General features: G+C 33.0%; 2 protein-coding genes and 1 long non-coding RNA gene across 21 annotated transcripts; 2 read left to right on the forward strand and 1 right to left on the reverse strand.

Annotated features, from left to right (window-relative positions):
- Nucleotides 1-7590: 7590 nt before the first annotated feature.
- Nucleotides 7591-14656, reverse strand: LOC139856933 (dnaJ protein ERDJ2A-like). 3 transcript variants are annotated; one of them, XM_071845658.1, is made up of 12 exons: nucleotides 14529-14577; nucleotides 14294-14345; nucleotides 12577-12806; nucleotides 12395-12490; nucleotides 11734-11854; nucleotides 11529-11635; nucleotides 11210-11427; nucleotides 10541-10718; nucleotides 10326-10445; nucleotides 9712-9798; nucleotides 8871-8981; nucleotides 7591-8605 (listed from the first exon to the last, which is right to left on the reverse strand). In XM_071845658.1, exons 3-12 carry the CDS (start codon nucleotides 12760-12762, stop codon nucleotides 7811-7813), a joined length of 2019 nt encoding a protein of 672 aa, XP_071701759.1. In that variant the 5' UTR covers nucleotides 12763-12806; nucleotides 14294-14345; nucleotides 14529-14577; the 3' UTR covers nucleotides 7591-7810. The 3 variants fall into 3 exon arrangements, with proteins under 3 accessions (XP_071701759.1, XP_071701745.1, XP_071701753.1); XM_071845644.1 differs by lacking the exon at nucleotides 14294-14345 and having other exon boundaries at nucleotides 14529-14656; XM_071845652.1 differs by lacking the exon at nucleotides 14529-14577 and having other exon boundaries at nucleotides 14186-14310.
- Nucleotides 14657-15444: 788 nt separating this feature from the next.
- LOC139856950 (uncharacterized) lies at nucleotides 15445-20415 on the forward strand. Of its 16 annotated transcripts, none has more exons than XR_011762258.1 (11): nucleotides 15445-16120; nucleotides 16257-16310; nucleotides 16415-16442; nucleotides 16680-16750; nucleotides 17132-17217; nucleotides 17384-17534; nucleotides 17627-17679; nucleotides 17789-17848; nucleotides 18129-18217; nucleotides 19217-19364; nucleotides 20055-20415. XR_011762258.1 is itself a non-coding variant. In XM_071845691.1 (6 exons), exons 1-5 carry the CDS (start codon nucleotides 15933-15935, stop codon nucleotides 17175-17177), a joined length of 387 nt encoding a protein of 128 aa, XP_071701792.1. In that variant the 5' UTR covers nucleotides 15445-15932; the 3' UTR covers nucleotides 17178-17217; nucleotides 17384-17611. The 16 variants fall into 16 exon arrangements, 2 of the variants coding, with proteins under 2 accessions (XP_071701792.1, XP_071701799.1); XR_011762261.1 differs by having other exon boundaries at nucleotides 17633-17679; XR_011762272.1 differs by having other exon boundaries at nucleotides 17384-17522.
- Nucleotides 20416-22374: 1959 nt separating this feature from the next.
- On the forward strand, nucleotides 22375-25056 carry LOC139857003 (uncharacterized). 2 transcript variants are annotated; one of them, XR_011762294.1, is made up of 9 exons: nucleotides 22375-22522; nucleotides 22622-22727; nucleotides 22816-22935; nucleotides 23316-23359; nucleotides 23509-23722; nucleotides 23814-23893; nucleotides 24439-24516; nucleotides 24595-24687; nucleotides 24906-25056. It is a non-coding gene; the product is annotated as an uncharacterized lncRNA (long non-coding RNA). The 2 variants fall into 2 exon arrangements; XR_011762292.1 differs by having other exon boundaries at nucleotides 24600-24687.
- Nucleotides 25057-27903: the final 2847 nt, after the last annotated feature.

Here is a 27903-nt window from a genome sequence, read left to right on the forward strand (position 1 = left end):
CCGGAAATTTCCGACCAAATTTAAACTTAATCTTTATATGAATTCGACACGATAAGCAAAGTCTGTTATGTTGCGTCTCAAAATTTTTGAACTATTTTTATATATTCAATTGACCTTCGACCAGTTCCGACGATTCACGAACCACTAATTGTAAATAGATACATATATATTTAAATATATATATAATAATTTGAAATATTATTTGAAATAATAAATGATTAAATTGTTGGAAATAAATATGTAAAATAATATGCGATGTAATGAAAATTATTATTATAAATATATAGATATATATATAAAAGAATATGTATACAAATATTATTTGTAAATATATTAAATTATATTAAATCTAATTGTTTAAATTTTTATAACATATATTTATGTGGTAAGACTTGTTATTTAAAAACTGATTATATATATAGAGAGAGAAAATGGAAAATGAATGATTTCGAGCTTAATTGATAAACGTCAGAAACACTCGGTTGTCATTTCTTTAGTGTTCGTATAGATATAATACATATATATGAAGTATTAAAATAAAAGTTGGACTGTAAATCGATTACGAAGATTTTAGGTTTGATAAGAATATTTTTTACCTTTTTAGATTAAATTTTAGTACTCCGTACATATTAATTAGAACAGAAAATAAATAATAGACGAACCTTTTTGATCAGGTTTCAAACAGTTAATGACCAAAATAAATAAATGAATATAATATAAAAATTTAGAATTTTTAGGAAGACTTTTAGATATTAAATGTTTAGCAATGTACCACGATATAACACCCGGCTAAAAGTGTCGGCAGTGTAATAGTTTCGTACCCGTGATATTAAAATTATGAACCATGTATACTGTGCATTCTTTGTTTCTTTCCACTAAAAGAATCCACTAAAAGAAGTTATTTATATACTTACATATACATCTCTGCATTTAAGAATTATCACATCAAACAAATTAACACCTTCTAACCCCATGATCCCCTAGCTCCACCGCTGATAACCCTTACCATCCATCGGCCAACAACAACCAAAAACAACCATCACCTTGATCACACTCACCGCCACCTGCTACTTGCTTCATCGTGTTTCTGTTCTTGCTTGAACGTTAATCATCACCATGGAAGTATCACAAACCATCGACAATTCCTGTAGCTACTGCTGCATCATAAGTGTTTCTGTTATACTTAAACCAACCGTCGATAAACCCATTTTAAAACACTAAGCAGCTGCACGTTTTTTTTTCTGTTTTTATTACAATCTTAAACGAAGGAGAAAACGATAAGCATGATGAAGATGAAGAGAGCACAGTATGTTGATAACGATTAAGATGATGTTGATGATTATAAATGGTGACAGTAAATGGTGATGTACGATGATGGTAAGTTGATGATGATGTGAAGATGGTGATGACACAGTAACGTAATGATGGTGATGCTTTAATGATGATGACGGATGATAAAGATGATGATGAGGTTGAAGACGATAACGATGATGATCAAGATGATAGTGAGACGATGAGATATGGATAATGATTGTGACATTTCTGTTGCAATATATTTTTTTTTCTCGAAGGTAAGATGATAATCATAATGATGATTATGATAAGGACGATGTATGGATGATGAAACGAAATGAAGAATGATGCTACTCTTAAACGATTACGAATATGATGATGTGATCGTAATGATTGAAGAGATGATGATGATATAAATGAAGATGGTGATGGTGGAATGAAGATTAATGATGATGACGAAGAAGACGATGAATAGTGTTCGGTTATGATGATGCTATGTGGATGCCGTATGATGATGAAGGATCGAGCTATTTCTCTTTATCTTTCTGTCGAACTCTACAACCCCCACTTGCTATGATTCGGTTCGTTTTTTTTTTATTTATTTATTTATTAAACCGTAAACCCTTTTGGTTTTAAAACAAGCTGGGTCTTTAAACTGTAAATTAAAGTGGGCTGATTGATCAAACTATCGAAGTGGGTTGAGGTGGGTTGAAATGAGTTATGGCCCAACATCAACTGATAGTTATACGGGTAATATACTTTAGTCGGAAATATAATTCTGAAATGAAACAAACAGATGGATGGTTGGAGAGTTAGCGGGTGAGCGAGAGGTCTTGGGTTCGAGCTCGTGCAACGACAATTTTTTTGAGATTATTACTCTAAAGGTAGTATTATTTGTATTACTATTATTATTATTATTATTATTATTATTATTATTATTATGATTAAATATTATTAAAGTAATACAATAACATGATAATTATAATACAAAATAGATCAAAGACATAAATTTAGAACAATATAATATGGCTATAGCTATTATAATAAAAACGACGATATAATAATATTGCTAAGATACTAGGATAATTATGATTATGGTCATGATCATTAAAAAAAATATATATTAAATATAAATATATGAAACTCTTTATTATTAGTATTATTATTATTATTATTATTATTATTATTATTATTATTATTATTATTATTATTATTATTATTATTATTATTATTATTATTATTATTATTATTATTATTATTATTATTTATTATTAGTATTATTATTATTTTCATTAACATAATTTTTATATAATTTAATTTACATTATCATTATTATTATCATTAATATTATTATTATTACAGTATTATTATTACTACAAATAAAATGGCTATTATTATTATCAAAATTATTATTTTCATTATCACTATTAAGATTATTATTATTAATTTACTAAATAAATATTATATAAATATATTTATTACATATAACATAACTATATTGATATTTTTATAATAAATACTAATTATTTACCTAATGTATATAAAATAAATATAGTTAATTAAGTTATTAATGAAACATATAAGTTAATAAAATAACAATTAATAATAATATATAAATTGTTCGGTCACGATTATATGTGTTAATACATATATAAATGATATAGGTTCGTGAATCCGAGGCCAACCCTGCATTGTTCAATTTCGTCGTATGAATATTTTTACTACAAAATATCGTACAGTGAGTTCATTTGCACCCTTTTACTCTTTACATTTTTGGGCTGAGAATACATGCAAAGTTTTAATAACTGTTTTACATGATTTATATGCGTGAGTTCATTTGCTCCCTTTTACTCTTTACATTTTTGGGCTGAGAATACATGCGCTGTTTTATAACTGTTTTACAACTGCTTTATTAAATGCTTTTGCGATCTATATTTTTGAGATACATGAAATGCTTTTATAAATGTTTGACGGGATAGACACAAGCAAAACATTCCTCGAATGAATTATTATACAGACTGCGGTTCTGTGGATTATTATTGAATTAGTTGGACGTGATAATTGCCACTAATTGTTGTGAATATTTTCCCCTCATTATTATTGCTTGGTAACCTAAGAATTAGAATCGGGTATGGCCCTAATTCACGCGAATCCTAAAGGTAGCTACCGGGTTTAACACCCCCACCCAGAATGTTCACTAGACGGAAGAGCTAGTGGGCGTGGTGTTTAGTACTTCGAAGTTTATATGATTATTATACAGACGAGATGTTCTGTTCTGGGGATATTATTGATGCGCATTATATGTTAAGGACGGTTACCATGTTGAGCAATAAAATCGTAATGAATGTTGTGTATCGAGAGAATGATTTTATACGCAGGTTATGTGTATGTTATTTTGTACACGAGATATGTGTACGGTTATTAAAATTCGCAAGGCAACCTACGGGGGAGAAAAGGGTACGTCCCTCCTCTGCCAAGCATTTATGAAAAATGATTTCGTACACGAGATAGGTGTACTGTATTTAAAAATCTTGTGGTCTATCAAAATCACTGAATTTTATTGTTTACAATAAACCTATGAACTCACCAACCTTTTGGTTGACACTTTTAAGCATGTTTATTCTCAGGTATTAAAGAAATCTTCCGCTGTGCATTTGCTCATTTTAAGGACTTTACTTGGAGTCGTTCGTCAGTACCTCGCACTGGGACCAGATGTTGATGTGTTCGTCCAGGTGGATTAGGACGGGCCACAACAGTAACGACCCAACCCGTTAACCAACCAAAAATGCGAAATAAAATTTTTTTTTTTTTATAGGAAGGGTGCGCGGCGCGCACCACCCCTTGTGCGCCGCACAAGGCCTGATCAGTTCTGATCAAAATGTCGTTTTCCACGCGAAAAGATCTCCCGCTTCTCGACACTTTTAGACGAAACAAATTATCATAACACGTCAATATTAGTAAAACTAAGAGTTTCCAACAATAAAACGAGTTTTACGACACCGGGCCCACATCGGCCCGTTTTACGAAGTACGTATAAAATACCATTCTCGACCATATGATTTTAATACAAAATAAAGACCGAGCATGGTGATTGGGGATACGCTACCCAATCCTAAACAATCCAAAAGTACGTCTTCTAAAGCAACTACACAAGTCCACTACTTCCCACGCATACCCGAGCCACCGCGTCTATGCAAATCTATAAAAATGTAAACAACGAGAGGGTAAGCTAACGCTTAGTGAGTGAGAATATACTACATACATATATATGTATAAAATGGACACGCCACACAAATAATCAAATAACGCATACCGGAGCATCCAAGCATAAAGGCAAGCTAATCTAAGCATACCGTACGATCACTAATCAACAAGCTAACAACAATAAGGTAAGTTCACCAACGACGATGTGAACAACGCCAATAAGCTACACCCGGAGGGTTAGCTACATCACAACAATATCAATAACATATATATATATATATATATAATATTCAACGAACCTACAACCCAAGGTTAACCACTTAACCTTAAACATACGAAGGTTGGCCGAACAACCCGAGCCTTAGTGAATTCGCACAACCCGAGATTCACTTCTTCACTATTTCAACAACCGAGGTTGGCCGAACTACCCGTGCCTTAGTGAATTCGTACTACCCGAGATTCACTACCTCATCAATAAGATGACCGAACAACCGAGTCATCGTGAATACGCGCAAACCGATATTCACTACCTCCAAAATAAGATGACCGAACAACCGAGTCATCGTGAATACGCGCAAACCGATATTCACTACCACAACAATAAGATGACCGAACAACCGAGTCATCGTGAATACGCGCAAACCGATATTCACTACCACAACAATAAGATGACCGAACAACCGAGTCATCGTGAATACGCGCAAACCGATATTCACTACCACAACAATAAGATGACCGAACAACCGAGTCATCGTGAATACGCGCAAACCGATATTCACTACCCCGAGGGTGGTAACCCAAAACGCATAAGCGTACACCAAGACTCAAAACTCCAAGAGTCCATCATCCACCTATATGTGAAGTGATCTCTATAACCGAGAACCGCTTCACCCGACCCGCACCCATCCTACACATACATATGCACATAGGATATTAACATTCACCTTGTCGCCTTGATGAATGCTACCGAAAACCGCAACTCGTCAAATGGAAAGTACCTATTCCATTATCACAAATACAACAACAATAAACCCGATTACTAGCATCACTAAACTCACTTCAAGAGTTTAAATGAGTTTCTCTACAATTCAAGTTCAAACCCTAACTTGAATATCAAAATCAAACAATGAAATTCGGAGTTTGAACTTACTAATACTACCACAACGTAGCCGTGAACGAGGTGAACAACTTTAAAACCCGAGCTTTTGATCAATTTGAGCTTCTTCTTCTCCAAATGGAGCTTCCTCTCTCTAGAACCCTTCCTCTCTCTCTAGATAGTTGAGAGTGTGATTGTGGATGTGAAAATGATCCAACAATGGATCCAATCCCAGCTGATAAGACCTCAAATCCAGCCTCAAGTGAAAAGACCAAAATGCCCTTCATTTAACTCAAAAAGAAAAAGTCAGAATTCTGTCGCAGGCATAGTGCGCGGCGCGCTCACCTTATGGTGCGCGGCGTGCACACTGGTCTGTGCAGATTCTGAGCTTTTCGATTTACGCTACGCTTTACCCACTATACGTACATCATTTAAACTCTAATGTACAATAAATATTTGGGTGTTACACTCTACATTCATGTGGTTAATTGTGTAATATTCATTTGATCTTCATGCATATTCGTATCCCAGGGGTCTCACATTTGATATAAGAGCCTATCATACAATGAAACGTATGAAGATCCTTGAATATGTACGCATTTGTATGAAGATTCCTCCCAAAATCTTCAAATCTATATCATCTTCATCATGAAGATATGAAGATCTTCGTAGGTTTTACCAAAAATTTTTACAGAAAATCATAAAATTCCAAACGCACAAAATCTTCAAATCTTAATCCAAAACACAAAATATATCCGAATAACATTTTCATCCGAAAATCCATCCGAAATTTTTTATCATTCGGATTCCGAAAACACAACACCAATTCCGATTTATATTCATTTTACATTCTATTCAAAATCAGAATCAAACAAATATTATTTCAGATTAATATGTACACCAATATCATTCTCGTTTCATCTTCATTACATGAACTCAATTTCTCAAATCTTCATGTGATGTTCAAAACAAGATCTGAACATAGGTCATAGTTCAACAACTAAATCCTAACTGATGCAGAATATGGTCCCATTAATACTAATAATGGGTTTTGTAGTATTGGGCCAATTTTGTTGAATAATTATTTTGGAGAGACAGGAGTTGGGCCACCTATTGGGCTCATGGTGTGACTATTGCATGAAGTCAACAAAACAGATAAGCTGCCGACTTGCAATTTGATTAGGATGATTTTTTAAATTTCATGTTTATCTTCTATTTCTTAGTGTTTATCTCTTTTTATCTTTAGCATATAAATCGTTTTAGTTGAAACGAATTATTCAGTTGATATTTGGTTATTATTATTTACGTGAAATAATAAGCCGTTTGGCTTCTTGTTTTATTTCTATCCAATTGTTATTTTCTGTTTGGCCACGATCTTTTACATTACTAACATTCGTGCATAATCATATCTCATTAACATCAACATGCTTTGGGCAATTTGGAGATTCAGCAAGAACCGAATTATTGCTTCAGTCATCACTATGCTTTGGGCGATTTGGATGAACAACATTGTTTTTAATGATTCTTTTTGTTCTAGAAGTAGTCTTTTTGATGTTATTAGATTACTTACTTTTCGTTGAATTAAGAATAGAGGTCATTTAGTTTCCAATTGGTACTTATGGCTTGGTATGCCTTTGTAATTTCTCTCTTAGCGCCTTACTAGGGAGCGTTTTATAACATAATCATTCTTTGGCCATTAAAAAACACATCAACATAATCAAGCAGATTTGATCCGTGTTCTTCGCATAACCTAAGGGGTAGCATAACCTACAACTAGGGTTAACTACCCATCTACCCAACATGTCTCAGGTTCAAACCATAAGAAGGTATAATTTATCTGCAAAACAAGTTGCCCCTTTGCGGCCATGGAGGTTCACGCACGATTACGGACAACTCACAAAGCGAGTAGTAAGTAGTTCACATAGCAAGTTGAATCAATCCGGACGAAAGGGGAAAAATAAAGGTTTAACCCGTCAACGTTTTCAAGCAATACAAGATGGATGTCTCAAAGACTTAAAAGAGTATCTTTTATTTTGGAGCACAACATATTATTTGTAAATGTTTTCAACATATTTCTATCAAATTTTAAGAGTCAAACAAAATAAACTCATATGAGTTGTAAAAAAGGAGAATCTAATTATGTAAACACAAAATATAACTTATAGCTAAAATAGTACAAGTTAAAGTAAGAAAAGCAAGTACAAAAGGAAGCTAACTCTAATCATCTTTGTTGTCAGAATCATCATCATCACCATTTTCTTGAGCTTCTTCATGTTCAACATCATCTTCATCATCACTATATTCACTCTCATCATCATATTCATCTTCCTCCACATCTTCTTCTTCAACCCCATCTTCATTCCCTGCACCCTCATCCACCTGAACGCCACCCCTTGTCCCAGCTCTTGTACGTTTCAAAACCTTTAACTTGATATTCATCTTCGTATCACACCCAAGCCACGAGTCACTCAAGCAATACAAGGTCAGATTATAAGTACCCTCTTCAGGAGCCATAAACCGACCTATAACCAATCTCGAACCGTTCCTCACTTTCTCAATTGCTTCCTTAACAGCATAATTAAGTTCCTTTGGGCTAGCTCCGGCCCATTCCTTTGATTCACGGATCACTTTTGGAGCAGCGATTAAAGCTGCAGATTCATCCATGAAGCTGACTTTTTGTGATATCCAGACACTGTTGGAATTTGGGTCGGCTAAAAGTAACCAAAAGTTTTCTTCTTTGTGAAAAGGGTAATCAGGGCAATGTGGTAGGGCTCGAACCTTGTGGTTGTTACGGTTAAGTGTGACCCAACCTCGCATTGTAACTATGTCACCCTCTTGTATTGCTTCTTCACCTTCGGTTTCACATTTGATGTCAAATGTGATGGATGGCATCATTTCTAGAACTGTTTCTACGTCTTGGGATTGGGATACCGAAAATCCGGCAACCTTTGTTAGTAATTCTGCACGCTCTTGTTGGTTTAAGTCTCGGAAATCCTCAAAAGTACGCACTTTCTGCTAGCGAAGAAAGGATAATGAGAGATTACAACCAAAGATATATGATACGTGTGGCGAAATAGGCAGGTAAACATAGTTTAAGTCAGAACGGGGAATCCTTTTTAAATTTTTTGAAAAGACGATGTCTTAAATATGAGAAGGAGACAAGTCTTTCTTATTAAAATAATAAGATAATAATTTTTAAATAAAGAATTGTCTAAATAATTAAAAAATATCCTTTAAATAAAAAAGTTTAAGATATAGTTTCATGTTTAAAAAATACCTTTCTAGCAAGCTTTTTAAGGACAGTCTCACTGAAATGTGGTAATTGCAAAAAAGGGGCTATTCCTTCAACAGACCCTCCAACAGGTTTTCTTGCACTGAGTGGCACTGCCTACATGTAACATCGAGAAAATAATAAACAATTGCAATGGAAAAGCTGAAATAAATTATAAATAAATAAGACTATAAGATAGAAACAAAAGATCTTATTTTTTTCTACAGTAAGTTTCAAATGAAATGTAAAGGACAAGGACATAAGAAGTGTCACATCGTTTGGCATCATTACCAACTAAGAGTGCTATAAACACCATGTCAGATACAGAGTTATATAAAATGAGAGTTATATAATCACTAAGTCATCTTGGTGATGGTACGACAAATGAACAGATTCAATAAATTATTAGTATAATTTTTGAACAACTAAAGGTGTAAACTTACAATGAGTATAAGTTTACTTTTGTACAAGTATAACTTTCGACAAACTATGTATAGGATGTTATGTAACCAATCGTTTTATATAACCATCTCTATTAGAGCAAAAGATGCAACTACTTTAACGTTAATAAAATCTCTCTTTGTAGATATCAAACTGCTAACCAAGAAAATGTAGACAGCAGACAAACTTAATTGTTTGAAAACTGAATCTTTCAGGTAATCTGCCCTTCATTCAGTTGTCGTTTTTATATATTTCTGAACTATGTTTTATATTAAAACTGGCGTGGCCTTCTTTGCTTTTCTTTGCAACTACAGAATAAGCTTCATTATAACGGTCGGTAACTAGATAGGTGTGATATTTCTATTTGTTATTTGGAAATAAGAACAAAAGTGTAAGCAAACACCACCTGTATGATACACTGTGAGAGCTCGACCACTCCGATTGCAGGTCTCAGCCACCCATGACCATGTGGGGGCCGCTGTAAAACTGCCATCTACAACAAGAAAGATATACCTTCAATTATAAAAAATTGCCACAAGATTTAACCATAGATATATAGCATCTTAATATGCAATAATAGGAAAAACGATACCCATAAAAAAAAGGTGAATAAATATTGGAACTTTCAAACATTAATGATCTTAGTATATCATTTTTACTTGACACATAAGGTAACCCGGGATTTTTGCTGATGTGGCAGATATAAACCTTGCCATGGCATCTGCCACATCATCAAAACTAGATATCACCAGTTTACATGTGATAAGAGGTCATCAACACCAGTGCCACGTTAGATACATACAAAAGCATTAATCAAGAGTTCAATACACAATTAGAAATTAATAAATTTTGGTACATATGGGTCAAGTTCGATGCATTTCAAACACTTAACCTTGAAAGAATTCTAAAAGGATGAAAATTCTTTGTTGGCTATTGTTATCACGTCATGTTAAATTGTAAATGAAACATAAGAAAGACATCACATGACCTTTTTCAAAGATACAGAAAAAGTAGACAAACCTTCATTAACTCTTCAAGAAGGCGAGGAGCAACCTCAAGTATACGTCTAAAATCCTGCTGCAAGGATGGAGATAGACATCCTGTCTCACGGGTTAGTTGAGCTTGAACTAATAGCTCGGTCTGTAGTCAAAAGTTTGTAAGCAATGTTAATAGCAAGTATCAAATATTTTATAACACACAAAGAGGGCTAACGATAGACAAAAATGAAAAATAACCTTCACTAAAGCTGGATGTTGTTTCCAAAACTTAGCTTGTTCTTGCTTAATGTTTTTAAGATCCAAATTCAATTCACTTCTGACAAGGACAAATAGTCTCTGAAGGGGTTCTCCATCGCTTCTACGAACTGGAATTTCCATGTATTCGGCGGCTTTTATAAAAACATCCATGACTTTGCTGTAAACAAAAAAAAAAAAGCAAATTAAAGCTAAATGTAGACATTGAATTAGATTGTACATTTCAAAAACATACGAAATCAAATAACCATATGTTCGAGCGTGAAAAATTCTAACTATTATAGGCATTAAAGATACATACGTCCAAAATGACATCTTTATTAAGAAATTGAGACACTTTTTACATGAGAATTAACAAAACCTACCAAATTATGTTAAAAGAACATGTAAAAAAGTCAATTTATGCTACATAGTTACACAATCAATTTTGTTGCAGCTGTAATGAAACTGAGTATTCAAAACTGAGTATCTAGCCCCAATACAATCAGATGACTAGAAAAAATAAACATGTTAATCCAAACATTTAGAGCTGATTTCTGTGAATTTTAGGTCACAATAAGATATGATATTATATATCCATATGAAAATACAAGCACCACCAAGTCAGGAACCGTCTAATTGTAAAGTATGAGAGTCATAAGTAATTAGTACCTAGGAGCCAAAGACGGCTTCATAAGATAGAAATATGCAGATAATGTGTGCTTCAAGACATAGTTTCCGGTATATTTGGATGACCTAGATAGGTACATAACAGCAATCACCAGGGGCAAAATAATGCAAACCCCAACTATCCCAAGTAGATTTATTGCGCCTGACTTCCCATCAATGTTCAGTAGAAACTGAGGGAGGGCAATACCCATTTGAAGCCCCTGTAAACATAAGCATAAACAATTATGATCAAAACAACTTATCATATATACCCAATCTTAGAATTCAATAAGAATTATAAAAAGAAGTCAACAAGTTATACCTGTCTACCATCAGGATGACCATATTTCTCAAAATTCTCGCGTGATATTGGGTCAGTTAGAGCCTGATAAGCCTTCGATATGAAATCCACGAAATATTTGTGGGCCTCTACAGAAGCAAAAAGAAAATTTTATCAACTTTATGTCAATAACATCAAGAAATGTTTCCAGAATGGATAATTTCAAAAACTAAGAAGACCCGTCAACCTGGATCCGGATTTTTATCTGGATGGTACTGAATGGAAAGTCTCCGATACGCCTTCTTGATTTCGGAATCCGTAGCTCCATATTCTAATCCAAGAATACTGAATGGTTCAAAAATTTCTACCTGTCAAACAAGAAAAAGGACGAATATGGATATTTAATGGCATGAACATAAAATGACTTAAAAAAAAGCTCCCTCATTCAGCACTTATAGATATCCATGCTATAATAGAATACTAGTTTACCACTTCGTAATGCAGCGTGTGTTTTCAATAAAAAGATATATGCATATTAGCTTTAAATCAATAATGTGTCTACAGACAATATGAATGTTAACCTTTTTTAAACAAACATAAACAATGTAAATAATAAATAATATATAAAAATAAATAAATATCTCAAATAATTATATAAAGATTATCTTGACAATATCGTTAAACAATAATCTTATTCTTGTTATAAACTTATATAATACTAGAACAACACTTGATAACATTAATAATATGTCAATATTTCATTTTAATGGCAATTAGAAATGTTGTACTTAAATATATATTCATTCTCCGTAAATATATTTAAGACTGATTACCTATTGATCGCTAATATAATTTAGATTAGGGGTTTTCAGCTTCACGAGTGTCACTGTGAATAGTTTTCAGATTACCTCATGGCTGCTACTTATTATGTGATAGGCCAACATCACCATGATCACCCAAAGCAAAACAAGAGTCAAGTTGCTATATGTTGAAAAGTTCGATATCTGTTAACACAACCAATAAAAAAAATCAGGAGATGCATTAATTAAAACCTAGCAATAATAATTTAAAGGTTGGTTAAAATACTGACACGCCTAATAACGGACTTGTGATATTTCCCAGACTGCAAGCAGACTGAACATTGGCACTTGGTGATCCTAGCCTTCTTTGTAGCTAAATGATACAACTGGAATATAGTGTATGGTACTAAAGGCAGAGCCAATAAAGAGAAGATAAAGATTGGGAATAGTGTATTGTTCTCTTCTGACGCAGCCATAGTGAATTCTTCTTAAAAAGTTAGGGCTTTCCCAGGTTATGACCCTGCAATCGATAGCATACTTAGGATCATTAATGATTAATAAGTAATAATAATAACAATAGCAGCAATGATATTACTATAAATGTTAGAACGGGTGGTACACATCAAGTCTTAGCAATGATTGAATTAGGGAAAAGACATGTGCACGGTGAACACTGGACCACGTATTCCCTATTTGGGAAAATATAATGTGCTTATACTAGTTTGAAATTACTGACAGTCCATATAAGATAGATGCATTTCTAAACACCTATTAATGTGCTATATTTCAGAAGGTATCTAAGTAGTATCAAACGATTAATCTTAAGTACTCCTTGATGAATCGTATGTAGTGTTTTCTTGTGAGACACTGATGCATGAGAGTTGGCGAAGAATTAATATGAGCACTGATAAATGGAAGAATAATTAGAAATGGATTCTCCCTAGACAGAAATCGGAATTCTCTTAGATATAATTATATGATGTCACTCGAGGAATAAAATAGAAAAGTATATCTCATTCAAGTTGCATGAAGAAAATATAAATATAAATATGGTAATAAAAAAAATGGTAGAATGAAAATAGAGAGAAACGATAAAATAGAACCTAATCTAAAAGGATATTTTATCAGTGATGAAGTACTAAGCGTCTAAAATTGTGAATTGTGAATAAGATTAATAAAATTAGCTAAAGTATGCTTTTAATCAATTTGTAACTGTAGGATTTTACCTTTCAATTGAAGGTATGTAACTATACTCATTTATATCATCAGTTGTCTGTATATTTGTAGCAGGTGTGTTAAAACATCGATATCATAATACCATAAAACATAAAATCATGCCAAGACTTCTAATCAACTTATATTTCAAAAATCTTATCAAGCTGCAGTCTTCCTTCAAGAAAAAAACAATCAAAAGACTAGAAACAATACCCTTACGTAAGACTAGTAAAACAATCCTGTATTCTTTTAAAGATCATTCATTATTATCATTAGTCCTGTAGCGAAGTTTTCACTTAATCATAGAATCAGATCAAGTGACTGTCTTCCGTCACTATGAACTGTATTCATAACGCACTACAACCTGTATTCATAACACACTAAGACCTATATCATTATTAATCCACTAATCCTAATCTACACAATAGCATTGATCTTTTTACACCTTACCTTACTCTGATGTATCCTATCTGTAAGCAACAAGGAAACATATACAGCCTTCATTCTATATCTAACGACAAGCAACAACCTTCCATGACAGCATTATTCAAACAAAAAACAAAATCTATAGATACCCTAACTTGTGAGATCAACCTAATTACCAACTTAGATCATATTCATATCTATACCTCCATATTTTATTGAATGTAACCCTAAAATGCACCAAAAACAGAGATAACATACCAAAAAGTATCAGCTGCTTTGTGCAGGTATCATACTAGCCTCTACACATTCAATGAAGGTACTAAACTTGATCCGGTACTCAATTATTTCGAAATTGAATATACTTACACAGTTTTAAGTCAGAATTGCTCAATTTCGTATTGAAATTCAATCTATGCAACTGCAATAAAGAGCGATTCGAGTGCAAATTACACGTTTATAAAAATGCAAGACACGATAAGAATGATAAGTAAAGGAACCTATATGAAAACGAAGATGATGAATGAAGTTATAAATCAGAAAATTGTACAGATTTATGTAAGTAGGGATGGTGAAAGTGATTTGATTGATTGATTGATTTTACCTTTGTAGAGTTTTGAGTTGGTGAAGACTTGAATTCGTTGTTACGGGAAAGAGCCCTAACTCAATTTGTTGTTCAGATCTTACGTAACAAAACAAACAAAACGTACTTTTGAGTATTTAGTATACAGAAATAGAATAAAAATAATTAAATAAACTATTACGGAGTATTTTTTTAATATGATTATATTCTAGTTCTAGTGCTAATTCTAATTCTAATTCTAATTCTAATTCTAATTCTAATTATAATTCTAATTCTAATTTGTAAGTTTGTAAATCACTAAATATTATCCTTATAAACTAAAAACTGTAGCTCCCTTTTCAAAAAACATCAAAACGACATTCCACCTCTCCCTTAAAAAACTCCTTCCCTCCCACGAACTTCTTCATTTTCTCCAAAAAAATCACCGCCATCTCTCTTACTCACCACCAAGGTTGCAAAATTCGCTATTCGGGGATTAATCGGTCGGGACTTTGAAAGGATTAATCGGCAATTCGGGGATTAATCGGATTGTACTATATACATTTAAATATTAAATTTTAAAAATTATATGTGTAACTATAGAAAAAAAATCATAAATATAAAAATAATTTTTAACATAATTGTCTAAAATTGTTCACTTTGCTTCAAAACTATAAAATTCTAGTTTAAATTAATGTTAAAATGTTAACCATTTTTTACTTTAACTGACTTTGATTACCAAATTTGATTTGGATCCATCAATTGACGTTGACCGTTTAATTAAACGAATTTTTGAAAATCGAAACGGATTGCTTCTAAAAATAATTAATAGAGAATTAATCGACGAGTAATCGGGTTTTTTAAAACACTGCTCACCACCACATCTTCACCTACTCTTTTCTTATTTAACTCTCTACCCAGTCCCCCCAAAAACCTGTAGCTCCCTTTGCTAAAACCATCAAAACGACATTCCACCTCTCCCTTAAAAACCTCCTTCCCTTCCACGACCTTCTTCATCTTCTCCAAAAAAATCATCGCCATCTCTCATCCTTATAAACTAAAACACCCCCAAAAAACTGTAGCTCCCTTTTCTAAAAACATCAAAACGACATTCCACCTCTCCCTTAAAAAACTCCTTCCCTCCCACGACCTTCTTCATCTTCTCCAAAAAAATCACCGCCATCTCTCTTACTCACCACCACATCTTCACCTACTCTTTTCTTATTTAACTCTCTACCCAGTCCCCCCAAAAAACTGTAGCTCCCTTTGCTAAAACCATCAAAACGACATTCCACCTCTCCCTTAAAAACCTCCTTCCCTTCCACGACCTTCTTCATCTTCTCCAAAAAAATCACCGCCATCTCTCTTACTCACCACCACATCTTCACCTACTCTTTTCTTATTTAACTCTCTACCCAGTCTTTACACAAATTTGTATCTTGAACTATGAATCTCAAATCTCAGGCTACTTCATCTCAAACGCTCATCGTCGCCGCTGCCGTTTGCGTCGCCGTCACCGCTGCCGTTTGCATCGCCATCACCGCTGCCGTTTGCGCCGCTGTCGCCGTTGTAATTGCTATCAACGTTTTTCATCAATCACGCTACTCCGCTCTATTTCACATACATACCAACAGGTAGATATATGTAGGGTTTGTAATCTATAAACTATATTTCTTAATTTTCACTTAAAACTACACACTATTTGCTTAATTCGTCATTATAGACCATTAATGTATCCCTAATTTCATCAAAGTTTTTTAATTTTATTAGTTATGCCCAGATCCAATACTCCGAGAAGTATTTCGATGATACATGTGAATACAGGTAAAATATTTGCTATCAATTCACTTAAAATGTTATCTTATTTGATTTTGAATAATTTGCTTTGAAATTATGATTTATTGGCATGTTGTTCTTCCACTGCGAAGCCTCTCCCGAAGTCCACTATTAACTGAGGTATAACAATATACATATAAATATATGTTTTTGTGTTTACATGTAAGGTTTGTAAGCGTGAAATTTTGTTCTATAAAGTTTATCATTCATGAGGTGCGTTTTTAGTCTACCTAGGTGTCTATCTGCAACAAGTTGTTTGATTGATTTCCTTTTGATTGTTGTTGTGCTTACATTGTTTAAGTTACAATATGTAATTATCTTCCTTTGTAGGTTGCTTATTAATGCTATGTGCTTCAGGTGATCGGTGATAAACGAAGATGTACTTTCTACCCTTCGATTTCTTTCTCACTTTTGGCTCTCAAAACGTGGTATAAAATCCATCCCGACCTTTCATGATTCGGTAGGTTATGTGCAAATGTCCTATAAGAATGCAAATGAATGGGCTCGGTGTTAAGAACGACCCTGGTCTGAGCTGGCCTGAAATTGGGATCCGGGTTCATGAATTTGGTGCAGGTGGACTGCAACATTAAAAAAAGAAACTTTTCAATGATCTAGAGGGGTTATTTCAAGATCTAAAGGGGTTAGGTTATGTAACAAAAACTAATTTTCGATACATCCACTAATTCATCTCAAGATTTTGTTGTGTTTGATAATTCTACAATTTGTTGCTGGATAATATGTGTTGGATACATCCGATGATAGTTTTATAATTTGTTGTTAATTGCACGTTATTTTCCTTTTTTTTGCAGCCTGAAGGTTCGTAAGTTATTTTTCCTGCCGTGTGCTTACTTTTGACTGGAATCGTTTGTTGCTCTCATCCTATAAGCATTTGAAGGTAAAAAATTCTTTCCATCGGATTTGTGTTTTTTTGTAGTTTGCATTTGTTTTGGTTGTTTTATTATGTAATTTATTTATGATTACAATAAAGTTGTTGTTTATAAACTTCGCTTCGAAGGTGTTTGTGAATAATCCTCAAAGAAATTTTGTACGTATAATATTAGTAAACGGAATCTGCAAAAGAGTTTTATTCTGGAGGTGATATTTGAATGGTGTTCAACTGATCTGAATCTTCTTTTGTCGATACAACGATCAGTGAGGGTGCACATACTAAAGCTTATGAGGGCAAGTCAACTACATATGGTAATTCTGAAGGTGTGTTACTTTTCTGTTATTTTTTCTGGGGTCACTTATACTGTATCGTTTTCCTATTTACAAGTGTTGTGTTAATTTATGCTAATTGGTAGCAATAGCTTCTGGGGTAATTTGCTCCCTGATCATAATGAAGATGTTACCAAGGGTAATTTAGAGTATTTGTTATTTTGGTAATGTTTTTTTTTTTTTGTTTCTTATATAACTTCCAGCTGCTAATATCTTTTATGTTATGTTTTTTTTTTTTTTTTGAATAGGAATGTTAGCTTCTAGCTCTTCAAGTCTCGATAGCAGTCTTGGAGTGTTCAATTCTGAAGGTATACTTCAGGTTCTAACAATAACACAATTTCTCACATTCTACATTTTAGGGCAACATATATATCTATTATTGATGTCTTTGAACATTAACCCTCTTTAGAATTCTATCTCATGTGCGTTTGTTTCTACTGCTTATGTTATCGCAAGTTCATTTCTTATATATCTGTTTGTAGTTATCTGTGTTAGATTACTAGCCATAAGTAGTTCGTAGTAGGATATCAAATATGCTGATCTATCTACCGTTCTATATTATAAACACATAACATGCATATTATTCAGGCAATAGTTGTGCTGTATTGAACTTCTGTCGACAACTGCATATCAACATCTTATTATTAATACTCCGTAATCGAAATCATCAACCTCAGGTGAGCAAAAAAAACTCTGATATGCATACAATTATATATATATATATATATATATATATATATATATATATATATATATATATATATATATATATATATATATATATATATATATATATATATATATAGAACACATTGAGAGTAGATTGCATTAATATGAGATAACTGACTTTCTGCCTCTAATGTGATTTCTATAATTACTAATATACCGGATTCGTTCACGGACCTCTACCCGGACCACTGCCCGAATGGATGTGTTCCCCGGGTACCGTCGATCAGGTTCGGGTTTCCGCCCGAACGTGTGTGTTACGTGCAAATGATGAGGGTCGTTGAAATAAATGATCTACTGATGTCAAAAAATCGCCGTTCAAAAATAAAATAAAAAATAGACTTCAAAAGTATTTATGCATATTATGTCTTTCTCTTATAACATTTCTTGCTGGCAAACTCTCATTTACCATTGATATTGATATTGTTTGAATAATAGTGTTATAATTAACACTTCATTGTTCCAATGTTTCCGCTACCGTTTTTTTTACTATAGTCTTGCTCATGGATAAATCACCGCCTTTAACATTATATTCATGGTACCATGTCTACTATAAGCCATATACATAATACAATATACGGATTGAATATTGGTGCTCATAGGACGTACGAATTCAGTGATAATACTCTTTAGTGGAATTGTTTTATTTTATGCTTAGGAACTTTGACTGATATAATTATTTATCGTTGATAATACTGCGTTTTTGTGCATGCATTTGTTGTTTGTTAGCTTCATGTATGGATTAAATATTGGTCTTTCTTTTTACCATCCTTTTCATCCCTTTATTTTTTACATTCAATTACCCTAACAAATCAATTGACCGTTAACCAACCGAAACAGCTGGAATTTTAACTGACCGTTAACAGACTGGAATAGCCTCTTAGAAACTATTTGAAATACATTATGAATATAATTATAACTACATCTTATTAACCTTTTGATCTTTACAGAATTGAACAACCAAAAGCTATATGCAACCTTCGTCCGAATCACAAGTACAAAAAAATAGAAGTGAAGGTGTATCAACCCGCAACGCTAAACTACCTCACAGATCATTACGTACTGATGTCTGATGTCTGTTTGCTTCTGGATATCCATGTAAGTTATCTACAAGAAATACTTTAGGACATTCGAATTGTAATAAACATACTAGGATGTAATTTTGCCTAAAAACTAAATCAGTATTGCCACTGATGGGTCTCTAAGTTTTAATATTTCCATTCGTATGTTTCAAATGACATTTCTTTAGATATCCTTTGAAAAAGATTGTACTCCGTATTACATAAGATTAATTTGTCATATATCACGGTTTGCACGTAAGGGAATTCCAGAACTTAGAGTGGATAATGATCAAAAACATGCTCCACAAATGATATATTAAATTCGTCCAATCCTCAAAGTAAGTCAAAAATATTTGTTGCTTTATGTTAATTTTTTTTTTTTAGGGAATATGTTATTCGGGCTACTACTTTGCCCATATTGAAAAACCTAAAGCTGTGCCATTTATGTTACTTTAATCTATTATACAATCACAATATAATAAAGTTGCAGTCACAGTACTTTCCTTCTAATTTGCAGTAGGTTTAAGACGAGTTGTTTTAAAATGTTGTTACAAGACTTGATAGTGATTTGTAGTGTTAAATTTTAAAATTTTCACCATCAATTGCATCTATAAAAGATTATGTGGTTTCTTGGTATCTATTGATTGTAATTGTAAACTGTAATTGCATATGTATCTATGGGCTAAACTTTAGATTTACTAATTGCTTCATCTATTGATTATTGTAGGTATTTGAGCGATAGACACAAGAACCCCAACCATAAAACAAGAATCCGAAAAGAATCCAGATCTGTGAAGAATGTAACCCCCATAAAGCGACAATAACCAACCCAAGGAAAAAAAGGAGTGAAGCCGGAAACAAATGCCATTAACCAACACTACATATTTTGTCGTAGCCACTTTCACTTTGTTAATGTAAACACTATTGGCCCCCTTTAGCCACTTCTAATTTGTTACTGTAAACGGCCAACAAAAACACCAACAGTATCACAAATCAACTGCATCAAAGGCGAACCTAAATGTGCCCGCCGCAACGCGCGGGCCGTTTATAATCTAGTTTGTAATGATATACAACTTTTTTTTGGAAAGCTGAAAGTTATATTAGAAAAAGCCCACAAGCAGCGAGCAAGAACATACACCAAAAATTACATAAAACTGATTGAGAAACACCAAATGGCCAAAGGCCATACATACAAATCATCCTGGAACAACAAAATTAACTGGATCAATTCTCCAATCTTCAAATGACCCGTGGAGCACCTTAGATCTACATGAGATCCATAAATGAGACAAAGCTTTCAACTTCACTATGAGATCTTCCATTAGAATCGTTTGTCTTGAAACGAGATGGGAATGCACCAAACTATTTTTCCACTTCCAAATCAACCATAATAGGATATATCATGTTGCTAGAAAGACCTTGTTAACATTAGACGGACCAAATTGATAATTTGCTGCACTCGTGGCATTTTGAACACCATTAGACTGTTTTCAACCCTGACTATGATGTCAAAGGCAAGTAGTGTACTTTTTGATGATGTGACAAGGTAAGAGATGAAGTTAAATAAAGGGGAGTGTCAAATTTGAGGGTTAAATTTGTGAATGGGTGATGTGGTAAAATATTATTGGTAGTTGGGTATATAATTTATTAATTAATAATATATAAAAATATGTGCTGAAATCTGATTGGCTGAAAATTATTTGACACATCCGTCAACTTATCGACTGACGCCCGGGACGTCAAATTTTGACGCCGCGTTAGGGGCGTCAAGGGCATCAAACTACTTGCCAACTGGGATGACGGGAGAAATCTGACGCCTGGTTAAAAACAGTCTTAGGAATTGAAACGAATTACTTTTACCCCATCAAGATAACAAATTTCGCCATAGAGGAGTTATGAATTTGCAATTCACAAAGAGGTGATCAAGACTTTTTTTTTTTTTTTGAAAGGCAAGGTTAGGTGATCAAGACTTTCCTCAACACCTTCACAAAAAGGACATAACACTGACTCCATTCTAATGCCACGTTTCATCAAATTTGGACGAGTTGCGAGTTTCCTCGGTGCTAATTTCCAAATGCAAATATTGACCTTCTTCGGTAAATATGAAATCCATGTTGCCGAAGACATTGGGTTATCATCCTCAAGAATTTTATTATCAATTAACGACGATAGAACATTCACCTTAAAACCTCCATTCATGTGAAGCTTCCAACCCCAATTGTCCTTTTTAACGGATACCTTAGGCGCAACAGATAACAAATCATTAATCTTGCTTAATTCATCCAATGCCCTTCCTCTAATTGTCAGACGCCAATCCCAAACACCAATTCAACCAATGTCTCCATTTGATGAACATGTGTGTTGCACGACAGTTGTATAAATTAGTATTCAATAATGTTAGTATTGATACTTATCAAATGTATAATACAATTACAATGAGAAACTCATTAATTACGGATAACATTTGTATAGAAAACATTAGTATTAATTACTAACGAATAGATTATGAGTCCGACTGTTGAAACCATTTAACTTCAATTAAGAAATAATGGATAAAACGCAAACATGAGCACGTAAAAAAGTTATTTTAAAATCGATCATTAATAACATACATCAGATGTATGATAAGCTGCTTTCAAAATTATAAAAAAAAATAAATAAAAAAATAAAAAATTCTGAATCTACACAATGAATACTATTCTCAAAAATTTTTATTTTTTAATTTGAAGCTATAGAACTAAAGATATAAAAAAAAAATCACTTATCCCCTTATCCCCAAATTAGTGCTTATCCATTGATCTCTCCCACATATATATATATATATATATATATATATATATATATATATATATATATATATATATATATATATATATATATATATATATATATATTGTAAAAAGTTCAAACGAGAACCACAAAAAAGGCGAGAACTGCGAAAATTTTTAATTTATAAAGATTTCTATACATGGGAAGATTGAATCACCTATAAATGTTGATGGAGTTGTTCTGGTTCCATCTTTTGTAGTAAAACTGTCTGGGTAAGGGTTTAGCAGCTTCGGTGTGGTTGAAAGAACTGTTCTGGTTCCTTCTTTGTATTAGGTAATTTATGTTTTGAGGTATTTGTTGTTTTTGATAGGTTTTTACAGTCACTACACTTCTGCAAAGGTGCGTACACGGGCTTTTCACTTCTACGTGAGTCATAATTTGTTAAATTTTCAACTTTGAGAAAATAAGAAACGGGTTGCAAGTTTTGCTTTTATTTGATAAGCTTCGTTTAAATTGAATTTTCAGAACTTTGAGAATCCACCACTGACTCTCTTTCGGGTAGGGTTAAAAAGTCAAATCAATCTTCTCAATCAGGATCTTGATATTAACAGTTGACTGAATTGCATCAACTGTAAGTTATGTTTTTAACATTTAATGTGGCTTATCTGACGATGTTTATATTTTGGGATGCTATGAGTTATGTCTTTGCAAAATTGTAGGTCTTAGAGGATTTGCTTCCAAAGGTTATGACAGTTCCTTCATCTTTTGAGACTGTTGGGCATATCATTCACCTAAATTTAAAAGAGGAATATATCCCCTATCAGAATCTTATAGCAAAGGTATTTGTCAGAGTGGTTGTTTCAACCCATTAAAGAAATTAATTAATTCTGTTATATCTACGGGTTGCAAATGGGTAAAATTTCATTGGAACTGGTCGAATGGGCTGAATTTGAAAGTAACTTGAAGGGTTTATAAATGAGTTTTTAAACTCTTAAGCTACTATCATACAGAATTTATTTAGGCTTTCTTCAATGAATTAATGTCATCACTGTCGAATCTTAAATTATTAATGAAGCTCAGGTAAAAGAGAAAAGAATATATAGGTCAAATCGAACCAACCCAAATTATTTATTCTAACATTAATACCCATTACCTGGCCACCGAACTCGCGACAACCAATGTGTTTGACTGAACATTTATGATTTACGTTGTTTGCTAGGTTGTTTTGTTCATCCAGTGCTATTAGCTTGATCTATGTCAAAGGTAAAACTATCATGATATAAGTCATAAGTCAAAATGTACATGTGTTAAATTTTAAAAGAGACTGTGTCAATATGATATTCATGTATGTACTTTTGACATAAATTTCCATATTGTAACTTTGTTAATATGATACTGATGTATGTATCTAGGAGCTTCCAGTGGTATTGGCTCAGAGACATCACTACAACACTGGTTCTTGCGTTGCACGGTGTACATGCGGTGTACATGTGTTAAAGAAAGTATACTTGCTGAAACACCTAATGTTAAAGTTCAGGCAATGGAGTTAGATCTCACCTCTCTAGCATCCATAAGAACTTTTGCATTCGAGTATTGGCCATCAGGGCTTCCTTTAAACATTCTCGTGTGAGCTACATTTATCGTTCTATTTTGGTCTATATCCTTTATATCGATATTGACAAATTGAAATAATATGTTTGTTTCCTGCTGTCAAAAGTAATAATGCAGAAGTCATGACTTCAACTTTCACACTCTTAAAGTACAAGATTGAACTACAGTTCACCCCAAACCATTTAGGTATCTTTTTTTTTTTTTTTTTTTTTTTTTTTTTTTTTTTTTTTTTATCTAGAATCAAAGTTAGAAGTGGCATATGAGATATGGGTTGGGTGATGACCTCATAAATGTGGGTTAGACAGGTAATTTTGTTGAGTTGGTTTGTTTGGTTGACCCAAAATGTTTCTTCGTCAATAGGGACCTTTTATAAACGCTTAATGTTGCCACATGAGTTGGGTAACCGATTCAAGTTATGGATTGAAATTAGTATGGGTCAGGCTGATCAAAATCAAGTTTCTCAAATATCTTGAACATTTTGAATCCAGCAGTAGAATTGAATTCTTCTACTCGATACCATGAAGAATTCTTCGCGGGGTGAATAAGAAAAGGAAGGAAGAATAGTTAATGTGTCATCCGTGGGTAATTAATTTGCAAAAAAACAAATCGACTTTGACAAAATCAATGATCAAGCAAGGTGCACAACCAAAGTTCATTGCAACTAGGTGTAGACAATGTTTAGTGTATAGATATAGATAGAAGAAAATAATTAATTTTATTATTTAATTCAGTTATGGCCCGATACGCGCCTATGGAGTGTAAAAGCTGGCCAACGTACTGCACGTGAATGAGCTAACAAGGTTGTTAAGGTAATGTTATTTAATTAAATATTCATATTCATATTTAGTTTTATTAGGTCCATTCTTATCATATTTACATAACTCAAGAAAAGCATGAAGAAGAAGTAGATAAAACTGCAAACTTATTGCATCCTGGTGTCAATGTAACCAATCTAATACGTCATCACGCCTTTCTTCAAGGTAAAGATTGATTCTTTATCTGAACATGTATGTTCATTATTGCATATTATCCTTTTCATATTGTGTTCTTGAATCAGGTTTACATAATTAGGTCGCTAAATACTTTGTGAAAACCATCCCACAAGTTGGTGTTAGACCATTTGTTTATTCAATTCTTAACCGAGTAAATTTTCAAGAAAGTGACCCACATTCTACCTTTTTGAATTTTTGATTTTCAGGGGGCGGCAACTACATTTTATGTCGCATTGCACCCACAAGTGAGTGAGTATTTTGCAGACTGTAACAAAGGGAAGATGAGTTTTACCCGGTTCTTTTACACCCACAAATGTTAATTTACTTTGTTAGCATGTATTTAATCTCAAAATGGATTTTTGTGTTCTAAACGTGTTACATTTGAATATCAATTATTATTTCATGTTATTTCTATTTTACTATAAAAAAAATTTCTTAAAAAAACCCCGTTAATTCGCGGGTCTTTGCCTAGTATAATCAATTATATAGTTTCTCGTTCACATGTGCATATTTGTTTGTGAACATGTGGACATTTTATATAATTAACAGTTTAACATATAATTTTTTGTAATGAACATATGTTTGTCAATGAAATGAGCATTAATTAACATTTACATGTGAACAATTGCATTTAAATGTATAAAAACTATGAAATTAAGAAGTTTTCACAGTTCTCACCTTTTTTGTGGTTCTCGTTTGAACATGCCCCTATATATATATATATATATATATATATATATATATATATATATATATATATATATATATATATATATATATATATATATATATATAGGGGAAGGATCCAGCGCTAAGGAGCTTTTTTAGGATAAGGGGATAAGTGATTTTGTGATTTTTATATCTTTAATTCTACAGCTCCGATTTAAAAAAAAAAAGTTTGCTGGTATCTATTTTCATTGTGTAGATTCATAAAAAAAATAAATTTTTTTTAACTGGATCGTTAAGATGCATCTGAGGCATGTTATCCGCTGTTTGATGCATGTTAACTGCTTTTCATGCATCAGATGCATCTTAACAAAAAACAAAGAAAAAATGACTTTTGATTAAAAAAAACAGTGTTTAGGGTTTAGTAATTATGGTTTAGAAATTAGAAATTAGGGTTTTAGAGCGAGTTTTTAATATGAACGGTTTAGAGTTTAGAGTTTAGGGGTTAGGGTTTAGGGTTGAGGGTTTACGGAGTAAACCCGAAAATCCTAAACCCTAAACTCTAAATTGGGCTAAATCCTAAAAAAAACTCAAAAAAACCTCAAAACACGTTAACATGCATCAGATGCATTTTAAGCTCCTGTTGAAAAAATAAATAAATAAATAAATAAATTTATGAATCTACACAATGTCAGTAGATCACGAAATTTTTTTTTTTTTAAATTGGAGCTCTAATGTAAAAGATATAAAAATCTCATTTTACTTATCCCCTTATCCCAAAAAAGTCACTTATCCCTTGATCTCCCCCCCCTATATATATATATATATATATATATATATATATAAAATCCCCTGCTAACCCGAGTGAAGATTCAAATATTTGTCCTACATTCATTCGTGAAGGTACTCCTAATGAGTTGAAGACCATATCAACAGGTCTTCCATCTTGCAAATAAGGCATATCCTGTCTATACAAAATTTTCGAGATGATACCCTTATTTCCATGTTTTCTAGCTACTTTATCGCCTACTTTGATTTCACTTTTCTGTAAAATATATACACGAATACTTTATGTTGTTTATCTCTCTCTCTGTCTTAGAACTTTGGATCCATCTCACATCAATAACTCGACCCCTACCGCCTATAGGTAGTTTTAGACAAGTTTCTTTTAAAGTATATACCCGCTAGCCAAGTATGATTCGTAACAATCTATCTTCCGGAGCATACGATGATTCTTTCACCATTTGGGGTGTTAATTTACCCACTAAAATATCACATGTTTCCACTCAAGATCCCAGCATTACAATTCCACTTTTGTATAAATTTCGAAGTAAATGGACTTTTAAATGCGGTATTTCATTAGTGACCCTTTCGGGGCCTTGGTTAATATGAATTTCATATTTATGTATGTGAAAAGAAGTATAAATATCTTCATATACTGAGCGCTCACTAATAAGTACTGTATCTTTAAAATTGTAACCTTCCCATGACATATAAGCTACTAATATGTTTTTTACCCGAAGCAAGTTTGCCACCAACTGTAACAACACCATAGGCTAAAATTTGTCCCTTTTTAAAGCAAGTATCCCCATTAACAGATAAATGGATCTTTTGAGTATCAGTATAAAGAATCTTTCCCTCGTGTTCGGCTATAGTAAGAGCCTCTGAATCTAGAGTCGTCTGGCCTTCCAATCCAGTTCCAACAATGCACTTCTCGGATTGAGAAAGAGGGACTGCTTGACGTGTAATACCCTGTCAGAATCCACTAACGGTGTATTAACTCCGGTCCCACAGTTTAGCGGTCACGCCCTCTATATGAGACGTTTCCGAAAAGTATTCGCATTAAATATCAAAGTAAAGTCATTTATTAAAGAAATGTAACTTAAAAGTAGTTGACATAAACGACCAACGTAAGTAAAACCCAAAGCATCATTTAAAACATTGTTTTCCATGCGAATATATGTTCTTGAAATAAAAGTGATAAAACATGCTGGACATCATCCAGTTCTAGCAGCAAACAAGCATGACAACTTCTGTAAAGCGGAATCACTACCTCTATGGACCTGAGATAAAAACATGCAAAACATCAACGAAAACGTTGAGTGAAATCTACAGGTTTAGTAAAGCATTTCGTAAGTTAGGCCACAAGATTTCTGGAAAACTTCGTAAGAAAAGCATACATTATCATGAGCACTTGATTATAAAACTTTAACCCGCGGATAGCTAGGCTACACGTCTTCCCTTTACCCTTTCTAAGCATACACCGATCAAGTGTACAAGTAACAACAAAATAAGCAACCGTTATGTTGGGGTGAGGTTTGTCAAACCTAACGGTACCGTCCCTATAAGTCGAGCTTACATAAAGTAATTAATATAATCAAGCTAAGGGATTTTTGATCTGAACTCATATGTATATCGTTTAGTTACTCGTGCCTAATATGTAAAACATTTGTAAAAAGCATGTTATCTCATCCCTGTAAAAAGTAGTAGGGACTGTAGACTCACCTTAGCAAAAGCACTGAATTCTCTTAGTAAAAT

Source organism: Rutidosis leptorrhynchoides, chromosome 1 (assembly GCF_046630445.1).
Source record: "Rutidosis leptorrhynchoides isolate AG116_Rl617_1_P2 chromosome 1, CSIRO_AGI_Rlap_v1, whole genome shotgun sequence".
NCBI classification, from domain to species: Eukaryota; Viridiplantae; Streptophyta; class Magnoliopsida; order Asterales; family Asteraceae; genus Rutidosis; species Rutidosis leptorrhynchoides.

Excerpts from the sequence above, each read along its gene's own strand:
- LOC139856933 (XM_071845644.1), bottom strand. The coding sequence starts at position 12,762 with ATGGCTGCGTCAGAAGAGAACAATACACTATTCCCAATCTTTATCTTC. Across the intron at positions 12,491-12,576 it reads ACAAGTCCGTTATTAGGCGT|ATATCGAACTTTTCAACATA; the intron begins GTCAGTATTTTA and ends TTGTGTTAACAG. Across the intron at positions 11,428-11,528 it reads GTCATCCTGATGGTAGACAG|GGGCTTCAAATGGGTATTGC; the intron begins GTATAACTTGTT and ends TTATGTTTACAG.
- LOC139856950 (XM_071845691.1), top strand. The coding sequence starts at position 15,933 with ATGAATCTCAAATCTCAGGCTACTTCATCTCAAACGCTCATCGTCGCC. Across the intron at positions 16,121-16,256 it reads TTTCACATACATACCAACAG|TTATGCCCAGATCCAATACT; the intron begins GTAGATATATGT and ends TAATTTTATTAG. Across the intron at positions 16,311-16,414 it reads GATGATACATGTGAATACAG|CCTCTCCCGAAGTCCACTAT; the intron begins GTAAAATATTTG and ends TCCACTGCGAAG.